We start from the raw sequence: 12,243 nt of genomic DNA, 5'->3' as shown, positions 1-12,243 counted from the left end.
AGCCCCGCGCGATGACGGCACACACCCGGCGTTTCGCACCTTGCACAGAGCGCGTCATTCCCAGATCGCGTGTCTGTGGCGCATGTTTGGTTTTGGTGAATAGAAAATTGACAGCCGTACTCCCGAAGCTCAAGAGCTGAATTGTTAGTGGCATTTCCACACAAACTTCTGAAATTGTTTTCAACCTTCAAGCCAGGCGGTCCCGGTTCAGGCACTGTGCAGCAGCTACTGAAGCGATGGATTGCACGGGAAGAATCGGCTTGAGATTTCGGCAGTAATTTTTCAACCATTTTTATCTATTTTATTATAATATAAAAAGCAGTTTGAATAACATATAAGCTGAAACTGGGCTGCACTGGGCCTTGATGTAAATTATGGGGGTGTTTTTAGGAAAATTTATATACCAAGGAACCCCACTCCTGATGTCGCCCGGTATTTTGATGACACATTGCAGCATGTACGCACACGAAAACCAATCTACGCACAGGGACACCGTGTGGACGTGGTTGGGACAAACCGATGTGGACCCTGACTTGCAGGGCTGATGTCGTCAACATATACACATACAGGGCACTCTTTTTCTTATTTCCTTGCATCATGCTGCATTTTGAAAGACTGCCTCTGAGTTATTAAGTTTATTGTATCTTTGTGTAACGAAGTGGTGAGAACTCCAGAGTGCAGGACAGTCTCATTTTCAAGGGTGACCTGGGTCACCAAAACGACAAAAACAACGAAATAAAGTACAGGAACGAAAAAAGAACCCCAGAAATTCGAACAAAAACAACCGTGCACACACGAGAAATAAAAAAAAACACGCAAATCGATGCTGAACAAATAAACTCTCTGCAACGCCAGTCGACTCGGCTGAGGCCTACACGTCGCGAACTCCTTCTGATGGTCAGGCCACAGTTGGAAACCAAAATAAATGCTGTTGGGCAGAGAAGCGTCAAACTCGTATTTAACTTCAAAACGCGTTAGTATTCTGAAATGGGAGAGGTTGACACACTGCAGCTTTTACCCCTTTTTCATTGATTGCCAACAGATTTTGACTTGGGGTAGAAGCAGCTTGTATGTGTGTGTGTGTGGCTCATGTAAGTATTCTTGTTCCTAGCATATTGTTGCTTATTAGTGGCAATAGCCCTTGAGGATCAATTAGAAATGCTGCAGAGATTGTGGAGTGCCACTCACCGATGGCTTATGGGTCCCTCGTGGTACCAGTAATGGCACAAACAAAGGCCTCTCCAATAAGCTCGCGTTCTTCATATTTACTCAGAATATGAGCGTGAAGGCTCTTTTTGGAAGTGCCCGTGATACAATACGATGTATTTTGCTGACAAAGCTGTGCAGCATGCGGTCAGGTCGATTTTTTGTTCTCGGAGTGTAAGGCATGCTGTTATTTTTTCTCCCACTGAATTATATGTTGCTTTCACCGTAGCTGAAGATCCTCTTGTGCGCCCATTATCTCCGTACTAAAGATGTTTCTGGCTTGGGCTGTTATTTGGGAGTGCATGGACTGTGGCTGAAAGTCAGATTGATCTGCTCAAGTCCCACCATCCCAGTTGTAGGCATTTCTGTATTTCCCACCTGGATATTCACATTCCCATTTCACTCAGCACTGGGAAACTGGCAAACTCGAAAATGGACCACACATTCTTCATCTCTGACTCTTGCATTAGTTATTTTAAATTGAATCGCAACGGTGAGTACACCAGCATTAAATAAAAATTGAACAGCGAAGCTTCCCAGCTAATGTTCTGGGACCAAGAAAAATTTAGCTAGAGGTCTGAAAAAAATATTGAATCAGGGAATACAGTTCCCTAAATATCAAATGCAAATTAAAACCCAGTGTGTTTTGACATGATATTTTCTTTTCTCGCGACCGATTTTGCTTGAGCGGTTTATTTATTAAAGCAAATTATTTATACGGCGAAAAAAATGTGTGAAAATATTTCGATTAGTTGGCAGCCATTTAAAAATGGCAGGCACCGGGCATCTGACCTCCAAAAGACTGGAAACAACACTGCAGTGCATGCCCAGCATGACGAAGTGATGGCATCGTCAGTTCTTTCCCACCTCTTCTTTGGATGCTGAAAACACACGTTTAAACTGTGCTCGTGGAGTTTATTTCTGAAAATGTTTAACACATTTTTATTTCATTGATTAAAGCAGTTATTGTAAAGTGAATTCATGATTTTCGTGGTCGATTAACCCCTGCACTCGTGACACGTGGTTCCATCATGTAAATGGCCTTAAGCTGCGCAAGTTACGTGACGAAACCCAAAACTCAAAGTGCATTTGGAATGCAAATCTGATACAGCAAATATGGCTGTGACGGTCCCACCTGGTGATGGAGACTTGTGTTGCCTCCGAAACGTCGTGATTTTTATTATTTTATTTTTATGAATTTTTATTTCATTTTTTACCTACGTGACTTTACCGAAAAACTAAGAGTATGCATTTGGAAGTTATAGTGTACGATGGCCAATGCACATTAATTCACACACAGCGGCCCATCCAAAGGAGGGTGACGTTGGGAATCGCCACTTTCTTAAGAGTCTGACAATTGCTATTTTATTGATATTTACCGGATAAAATGCATTTAATGTTTTTTATTATTATTTGTAGGGCACTGTGGTTTGAATTTTCACAGGTCCCTACTCCGCACAGATATTTGACGTAACTGCTCCCCTGACGCTGACAGCTGTCTAGCCTAATCGACTCCGTCACGTCCATCATCGGCCAGCAAAATGTCGTTTTTAATTTTTCCGGCCCCCTCGTCACAGAGGGTTGTTCGTCACTCCCCATTCAGTTACACATCCCAGACCACCAGCCGTACGGACTGCGATGACGACGGGTGCCTCGTGGCCTGTGTTGACAAGGGTTCAGGCCGTGTTGACAAGGGGGAAACGTTTACGCAAAGACGCGGTGTGGGGGGTGCTGAGTGTCCGTAGCAATGTGGGTTGAGAGAACGTTGCTTATACCTGTGAAGTCCATTTTTCCAAGAAAGCCTCACCGAGTCTTTTTTTCAGAAGTTGCACTTTGCTATAGTGCATCATTTATTGTTAACGAGTGTCCTGTGTGGTAGGAAAGCTGAGTGCCCACACACAGAGACAAGGGGATGAGCTGCAAAGGTCCTCATGAACAGTTAATTTGCTCGCTTGCTGTACTGCCACCTTACAACCAAACGCACTAGGTGTTTCACAAATGCACCAAAAATGGCTCAAAGGGCAGGGAGCTCAGCTGGCACGGCTGGGGATTAAACCGTGTTCTCAGGCGTACATAGTTGGTGTTCTCAGACTCTCAGACTCGTTACATTTGGCTCCACGCATAAATTGCACCTCTGAAAATTAAGAATTTTAACTCACTCCCCACGAAGTGGCAGTGTGGGTGGGAAAGTGCTTGCCCCCTCCTGTGTGGTCTAGAGGTCACTTGAAGGGACTTTGGGGGTAGCTCCGATATCCATTCCTTGGACCGTTTTCTCTAACAAAGGGATGCACTGCTCTGCGAGCGGTGTGAACGGATGCTCTCAATGTCGTGACACGACACCGATTGCAGAATCGTGATCCACCAAACCCTTGCCAACAGAACACCACCAAGCCTGGCATCATTAACAACGTAACGCTTAGCATCTCGTGGTTGTACACAGGTGACGCCAGGGAATAGCAGGGCGAGCCGGCATGTGTGGCGCCAGAGGAACAGGGAGACGAGCAGCCCCTACAGCACGGACACCGACCTCTCCGAGCTCGAGAACCAAATGGCCAGCACCAAGGCCCACCTGGAGGATGCCGAGAGCCAGGTCCTCAGTGCTGCGCGTTGTCTGTGCGGTTATGCCGTCGGGTACTGGCTATAGCACACTTGTGCTACGTGCTCTGCCACCCGAGTTAGATATTTTTTTCTCAGCCAATAACAGTGGCGAATATTTGACTGGTCCTGAGCTCCCCTTAGCTTGACTCGGCTTTAAATGTGTAACTGGTCCAATATTTAGGCATCGCCACTGGGGAAGACAAATGTGTCTTCCCCAGTGGTGCTGGACACCCACCCCATCGTGTGTCGTGCTGGCATTCATAGGTCCTTACTAACAGCACTTGCCCCAACAGTCTGCTCAGGCTACACGGGGAATCTTTATCTTTGTGGGAGTCAAACGCATATACAACAGGTGACATCACTATCAATGCCACATGGCAATGTAATGGAAACGTAGCAGGGCTCAATTTCAGCCATGTCAATCTGTTAATTATTTCTGCACCCAGCACACCACATCCAGTATACTGTTCACTCTGGCTGTAGCTCCGAACATGTACCTACTTCAGTTTACCAGTGACCCATAGAATATTCCCATGAGAAATTAGGCCCAGATCTACGGGGTATCCTCTGAGGAGTAATAATATTGGCAGGATATGCATTAATTCATTTATTTAAAATGGACTGACACTTAATATTGAATCGTGTGCGGTGGCGAGATGTTCACTCCCTCGCCTGGTATGCAAGAAGTCATCCCGACTCTGACGCCTGTATATTTGGAGTTTGCATGTTCTCCCCGTGGTGGCGTGGAATTGTTCTGGGTCCTCTGGTTTTCCCTCCACATTTATAAATATACGCTTAGAGTATTTGGCTTCTATAAATTTCCACAGGATAAGCCGTAGTTAAGCTATCATTCGTGGCCAGGTCGCTTCTGAAAAAGAGCTACATAGCTCGGTGGGCCTTACCTGGTAACATTTTAAGTTTTAGTTTTTCATAACAATTGAAGAGTTCACGATTTGTGTACACTACATGCAAATGCTACGCATCTCGGCCTTCTGCACCCAACATTTTGTGATGCTGTGCGTGCGAATGCATGGGCGGTTCGTGCACGCAGCTACTCAGGCACGGGCGCCATGTTAGCGATAAAAGGGCTCCGTTCCTTGCTTTGCGTGTACCCTCCCGAATAATCGGCTGGCCCTCCTCTGACTGCAGGTGTCCGACATTGAGAATCGGATCGCTGCCCTGAACATTCAGCCCAGGAGGAGTGGGACACAGTCGACGTGAGGGTAGGTATTATTTTTGGGGACAGTTAATCGCCTTTCTTGGAGAATCAATCCTCGTGGACATTATTTCGTTTGGTATACTTCGGACACATCGTGAGAAATGCCCCGCTTGTAGAACACTCCACAGACTTTTCTTTTCCACGATAAATCGTCCGACTCCAATGTGCATGACTATTGACAGTGACGTGACCATGGCCAACCGCTTAGTGAGCCGCTGTTGCGTGCTTGCAAAACGTGGGTTCAACCTGTGCAATGTGATTACTACAACAACAACAAAATCCCATTGGTTTCCTGCTCAAGCAAGAATAATAGGCATTGCTCACCTTGTATTTAGAGCTTAGCCAGCGGTGGAAATTCCATATTCAAACGATAGGGGCCAACGGTAGCATGAGGAAGCAATTGCAGGGCTGCACCGTTATATTAGCTTTAATTTGCGTTCGTGTATAATTCTTCTGAATGTAAACTCAATATGATGGGTTTGTTTTAAACGCTCCAAACATCCTGCAATATTCACATGAATGATGTCTGTGTGTGTGTGGTGCGCTGCACAGCCAAACACTGAAGAGAGACCGGCGGAGGAAGACAGCCGACACTAAGTAACTTGCACCTCCGTGTGGATGTGAAACTTCGTGTGCTTGGCGTAGCAAGTGAAGATGCCTCGATGGGTGATCCAGGATTTTGATCTCGAACCCCGGCCGTCGACTCCAGAGTGCGGATCCTCACAAAGATGCCAAGGATATTTATCAGCTCGCGGGAAGCTTAAGAAGGAATTTGTTTTGAGTTTGTTGTACACCGTATGATAGCTACTTCGCAGCGAGTAAATTTAAAATGCGTTTTGTCCCGACAGTTGTTCTTCGTTGTACGAATGTATTTGTGCTAATATACTTCAAGACGATTATCGTGACTCTGTGTGTGTGTGAGTGTACACATCTGTGTCCGTGTGTGTGTACATGCAGTGTTTATACACAAGTGGGGGGAGCGGTGGTGTAGCACTAAGCGCACTGCGCTACGAACTCGACAATCCGAGTTCGATTCCCGCTCACGCCCAACACCACCAGTGACGATTATTTTAACCGGTCCTGGGCCTCCCCTAGGTCGACTCAGCCTCAAATGAGTACCCGGTATGGTGTATAAACATCACCACTGGGGAGACAAAGGCGACCGGGTGTGGTGCTGGCCACCCACCCCCTCGTGTGACGTGCCGGCCTTCAGAGGTGCTAGCTGACTGCACTTGCCCCAACAGTCTGTTAAGGCTACACGGAAGGGGTATCTTGTCCTTAACTTTGCACAGGTCCGTGTGTTTATTATTCACGTGCCTTTGTAGGTGCACGTGTTGGGTTTTTTGCGATTATCTTTCTACTCGTGAGCTCGCCTTTGATGTTGCAGGCGTCAGGGCTGCTTGTGCGATGTGCCAAATGCAGCTAGTGTCTGCTGCTGCCCTGTGACAGTCGCCCATTCAAGTCGTTGCTGATGGACAGTATCCACTCATCTTTCAAATTACATTTGCTGAGAGAGACAAATATATGCAGGCACAGTCCAGCCAAACATTTTTCGCGTGTGCAGCGGCCACGGCTGCGAGCTTCTTGCCGTAAGTTGATAAACAATTGGAATCGCAGGCAACACCTTGTGTGTGTCCGGCTTTTGTACCGGACAACTTGGAAGCAGTGCCGGATTATCTTAGTAGCAAAAGTAGCTACATATGTAGCAAGAGTAGCTACATATGTAGCAAGAGTAGCTACATATGTAGCAAGAGTAGCTACATATGTAGCTACGGGCCCCGCACTTCCAAGGGCCCCGCGCTAAACGCTTTCCAGCTATCAATTCCGGTTCAGTGATTCTGCACTTGCTCTATTACTGTAGTACTATACCACCTTCAACTATTATGAACGACTGGCGTTTTAAGGTTAGCGATTTGTCGTATTATCCCCCCCCCCCGGTTAACCTGCCTCTGACATGTGCCGTTCCATCCGTGTATATAGTGTCATGCGTGTCGGGTATTTACAGCGTCCAGGTATGTGTGATTAAGGCGTTGTTCCTTGAGTGGCCGTTTCGAGATCACCGGGTTCACCGCGGCGCGGGTTTTCGTCACGTGCTCTGCGTTGTGGCCGAAACGTCGTGAGAATTGTATTTTATTATGTTATATTTTTATTATTTTATTATTTCCCTTCTACGTGACTTTACCGAAAGAACCAAGAAGATGAATCCCTGCAGTCACGAAAGCTTTAAATCGAAAAGTGCTCTGTAAAGTTCGACGTTTCGGTTCTTCTCCCAGCACGAAGGGCAAAAATCCCAGGCATCACTCGGCGCAACCCACATACCACCCCCTCCCCCCCAGAGAGATGAAGACATCGGAAATGTGTTTGTGTTTAGTTTGTTGACATTTCCCCCGCAGCTCCGATCAGCGCGGTTCACACAGCTCTGAAACTGATGGGCGACAACAGAGACCACACCACGCGACAAGTTCTGCATCGTTTTCGGTGCTTTAAATAAAATCAAAGAATACACTTTCTGCTTTTTTTTTTACTTACAGGAAACAAGAGCGTGTTCTGTGCATTCGCTGCTGCCCGGTTAAACGCAAACGCGGCGCGCACTCACGCGGTCGGGAGACGCGCGTGTCCCGGGAGGGGTTGGAGTGGTCGTGGCGCCAGAGACGCGCTCGCCGTGCGTGGCCACCGCGTCGCTGAAGCGTTGGGACATCATCTTCGTTGGGACATCATCTTCGTTGGGACATCGTTGAGGGGTGACGAGGGGGGGGGGCCCGACGAGGATGGCGAACGGACTTTGGGGGGGGTCGCAGGAGGAGGAGACTCTTGGAAAGGGAAGGCGGCACGGACACCACGTCGAAGTGTTAGCGCCACGCTGGAGTCATTTAACGTCAACAAAACACTTGGTGGTTCAAACAACGACAACATTTTTCCGTGTTTTGTTTATACAGAGGTTTTTTTTTAAACTAATGTTTTCGTCACTGCATTCTGAATGCATTTATAAAGCGTGTGTAAATATGTATCGTCTTGAGAGCGATATTTTTTACCAGGAAGGTATATCTTTTTATGGAGCCCTTTGTTGTCAATCCATTGCTGTACGACAGATTCCCGCTGGCCATTTCGGTCATGGGGATTTTTTTACCATATTTCACCACACTGTTCAGTGTGGGTTGCTAAATTGTGGCGGTCGCTCAGATCTATGTAGATATTACGATCCACTGATGTTAACCGTGGCTGGCAATCAAACACAGGTTTTTTCTTGTCGGTAGTGGAGTGCTAACCACTGCGCCACCGATCCGCATTGAAATATAACTTCATTCCGCTATGGTGGCATCGCATGCCTGTCATCCAGCACTGTGCAGACAAGGGCTGATAGATCTTGACTTAAAGCTTTCGTGACTGCAGGAATTCATATTCTTTGGGTCTTTCGGAAAAGTCACGTAGATAGTTTCAAAGAAAATAACAAAAAATAACATTAAACTACGACGTTTCGATCGCAACACAAGCGTTCGTCTTCTTATTATTATTATACCCAAGAATATAATAATAATAAGGTTCTAGATTTGAACCTTGATACAGCAATTGTGCCGTGACTGTTCTACCTGAAGACGGAAGCTTGTGTTGCCTCCGAAACGTCGTGATTTATTATTTTATTCCTTTTATTTCTTCTATTATTTGTTATTTTTATTATTTATTTTTTACCTACGTGACTTTACAAAAAGACCCAAGAATATAATAATAAGGGTTGATAGATCACACAAATGTTGCGAAGCTTCCTTCCTGTAGGCATCGAGGTGCCATACTATCGTGACGGGGGGGGTCAACCCCGTGACAGGGTGTATGGGGTGAACCACGTGTTTGAATGTATGGGATGTACTGTGTGTGGAGCTTCTTTCACACACTGTACGTCGACAACCGCGCTAATCGGAGGTGCGGGGGGGGATGACAACAAACTAAACCACACAAAAACAGTTCTAAAGAAATACAATTCCAATCTAGATGTAAAAATTAGGGTGATGGTGATCTGGCACAGGAAGAGCCGGTTTGGGTTTGCCAGGTGATGAAGGAATTGATGAGCCTCATCGAGGTCACCAATTCATCAGTGGCGCAGCCTGCGCTGTGAATGAAATAATCAGTGATGGAACCGCGTGCGGTGATATTAATGCAGGACGCGTGCAGAGAAAACACGCGCGTCGGTCGTTCTATACAGAACAGGTGCGTGGCTTAATTTCATAGGGAGATTAAGCAACGGACCGTGCCAAACGCAGCCCAAGTTTCAAATACACTGCACTGCATGAGGACCCCCCCCCCCCTTTTCCACCGTATGGATATGCGGCGAGAGATCACAGCAGAAGGACAACACGGCCACGACATCTCTGCCCATTATCCATCTAGCAGTAGAGAGAGAGAGAGAGGGGCGTGACCATGGAGAACAGCCACGCCGAATGCTGTAAGTAGCTGCATTGCACCACAACAGGCTGCCTGGTCATATGATTTTGAAAGTATGTGTTGTATTATAAAGCACGGCAGGGTTGTAAATTAAGAGTATGCCCCCTCCCCCCCCCCACTGGGTGGGTTTCCGTGGTGGTTGGTGGTGGTGGTGGTTGGTGGTGGTCTGGTGGTGGTGGTCTGGTGGTGGTGGTCTGGTGGTGGTGGTCTGGTGGTGGTGGTCTGGTGGTGGTGGTCTGGTGGTGGTGGTCTGGTGGTGGTGGTCTGGTGGTGGTGGTCTGGTGGTGGTGGTCTGGTGGTGGTGGTCTGGTGGTGGTGGTCTGGTGGTGGTGGTCTGGTGGTGGTGGTCTGGTGGTGGTGGTCTGGTGGTGGTGGTCTGGTGGTGGTGGTCTGGTGGTGGTGGTCTGGTGGTGGTGGTCTGGTGGTGGTGGTCTGGTGGTGGTGGTCTGGTGGTGGTGGTCTGGTGGTGGTGGTCTGGTGGTGGTGGTCTGGTGGTGGTGGTCTGGTGGTGGTGGTCTGGTGGTGGTGGTCTGGTGGTGGTGGTCTGGTGGTGGTGGTCTGGTGGTGGTGGTCTGGTGGTGGTGGTCTGGTGGTGGTGGTCTGGTGGTGGTGGTCTGGTGGTGGTGGTCTGGTGGTGGTGGTCTGGTGGTGGTGGTCTGGTGGTGGTGGTCTGGTGGTGGTGGTCTGGTGGTGGTGGTCTGGTGGTGGTGGTCTGGTGGTGGTGGTCTGGTGGTGGTGGTCTGGTGGTGGTGGTCTGGTGGTGGTGGTCTGGTGGTGGTGGTCTGGTGGTGGTGGTCTGGTGGTGGTGGTCTGGTGGTGGTGGTCTGGTGGTGGTGGTCTGGTGGTGGTGGTCTGGTGGTGGTGGTCTGGTGGTGGTGGTCTGGTGGTGGTGGTCTGGTGGTGGTGGTCTGGTGGTGGTGGTCTGGTGGTGGTGGTCTGGTGGTGGTGGTCTGGTGGTGGTGGTCTGGTGGTGGTGGTCTGGTGGTGGTGGTCTGGTGGTGGTGGTCTGGTGGTGGTGGTCTGGTGGTGGTGGTCTGGTGGTGGTGGTCTGGTGGTGGTGGTCTGGTGGTGGTGGTCTGGTGGTGGTGGTCTGGTGGTGGTGGTCTGGTGGTGGTGGTCTGGTGGTGGTGGTCTGGTGGTGGTGGTCTGGTGGTGGTGGTCTGGTGGTGGTGGTCTGGTGGTGGTGGTCTGGTGGTGGTGGTCTGGTGGTGGTGGTCTGGTGGTGGTGGTCTGGTGGTGGTGGTCTGGTGGTGGTGGTCTGGTGGTGGTGGTCTGGTGGTGGTGGTCTGGTGGTGGTGGTCTGGTGGTGGTGGTCTGGTGGTGGTGGTCTGGTGGTGGTGGTCTGGTGGTGGTGGTCTGGTGGTGGTGGTCTGGTGGTGGTGGTCTGGTGGTGGTGGTCTGGTGGTGGTGGTCTGGTGGTGGTGGTCTGGTGGTGGTGGTCTGGTGGTGGTGGTCTGGTGGTGGTGGTCTGGTGGTGGTGGTCTGGTGGTGGTGGTCTGGTGGTGGTGGTCTGGTGGTGGTGGTCTGGTGGTGGTGGTCTGGTGGTGGTGGTCTGGTGGTGGTGGTCTGGTGGTGGTGGTCTGGTGGTGGTGGTCTGGTGGTGGTGGTCTGGTGGTGGTGGTCTGGTGGTGGTGGTCTGGTGGTGGTGGTCTGGTGGTGGTGGTCTGGTGGTGGTGGTCTGGTGGTGGTGGTCTGGTGGTGGTGGTCTGGTGGTGGTGGTCTGGTGGTGGTGGTCTGGTGGTGGTGGTCTGGTGGTGGTGGTCTGGTGGTGGTGGTCTGGTGGTGGTGGTCTGGTGGTGGTGGTCTGGTGGTGGTGGTCTGGTGGTGGTGGTCTGGTGGTGGTGGTCTGGTGGTGGTGGTCTGGTGGTGGTGGTCTGGTGGTGGTGGTCTGGTGGTGGTGGTCTGGTGGTGGTGGTCTGGTGGTGGTGGTCTGGTGGTGGTGGTCTGGTGGTGGTGGTCTGGTGGTGGTGGTCTGGTGGTGGTGGTCTGGTGGTGGTGGTCTGGTGGTGGTGGTCTGGTGGTGGTGGTCTGGTGGTGGTGGTCTGGTGGTGGTGGTCTGGTGGTGGTGGTCTGGTGGTGGTGGTCTGGTGGTGGTGGTCTGGTGGGGGAGAGAAGACGAGCGAGGTGAAGCAAGGACATTCCAGCAGTGTGGGGCGAGGGTGGCTGCCTCTGGCGCCATCCTGTGGGGGGACAGGAGCGGTGCGCTGCGTTGCAGCTGAGCCCCCCCTCCCCCGCCACCAACATGTCAATAGTCTGACGTATGTTGAACTTGATAATTGGTTTTTTACCCTTCTATCTGGCAACAAAACTGACACCTTTTTTACAAGGAGTCATGTTTGCATAGACCACAATACCGGCAGTCATAATGCAAACGCCAAAAGGCGTCATCTGGTCCAACCCATGTGAGACTAGGCTCTAAGGAAAGCTGTCTCGGGTGTGGATCAATCTACTTGAAGGACAGTGCACATTATCAGAGTTATGTTTTTTGTCTGCATTATGACTGCAGGTATTGTGGTCTATGCAAACATGACTCCTTGTAAAAAAAGTGTCAGTTTTGTTGCCAGATAGAAGGGTTAAAAAACAATTATCATATTTTTTACTGCCAAATGAGGTTCCAATGGTATATGTTGAACTTCTTTCGCACCGTACGTAGCCAACCGTGCCGTCACTACCGTCTGACTCGTGCCGTTAACAGTTCTGCTCGGCGTGATAAGCAGTGGCTGATAAGGGGGTGGTGGTCTGGCAGTGTTGTGCCCTGAACCCCCGAGAAGAGCTAGACCTGTGGG

At 49.7% G+C, this 12,243-nt stretch overlaps 1 protein-coding gene across 2 annotated transcripts in view; it reads left to right on the top strand.

The window, feature by feature from the left end:
• LOC144726501 (uncharacterized) overlaps positions 1 to 7,528 on the top strand; it is a 33,864-nt gene extending 26,336 nt beyond the window's left edge. For both annotated transcript variants that reach the window (XM_078605289.1, XM_078605300.1), the window contains 3 exons: positions 3,647 to 3,796; positions 4,954 to 5,027; positions 5,576 to 7,528. In XM_078605289.1, coding sequence (XP_078461415.1) covers positions 3,647 to 3,796; positions 4,954 to 5,025 — 222 coding nt within the window. In that variant the 3' untranslated portion in view covers positions 5,026 to 5,027; positions 5,576 to 7,528. The remainder of the gene's footprint in view (positions 1 to 3,646; positions 3,797 to 4,953; positions 5,028 to 5,575) is intronic.
• Positions 7,529 to 12,243: the final 4,715 nt, after the last annotated feature.

This window comes from Lampetra planeri, chromosome 2 (assembly GCF_965212315.1).
Source record: "Lampetra planeri chromosome 2, kcLamPlan1.2.h2, whole genome shotgun sequence".
Classification (NCBI taxonomy): Eukaryota; Metazoa; Chordata; class Hyperoartia; order Petromyzontiformes; family Petromyzontidae; genus Lampetra; species Lampetra planeri.
Note: the sequence above shows the minus strand (reverse complement) of the source record. Positions and strands in the feature narration are given on the sequence as shown.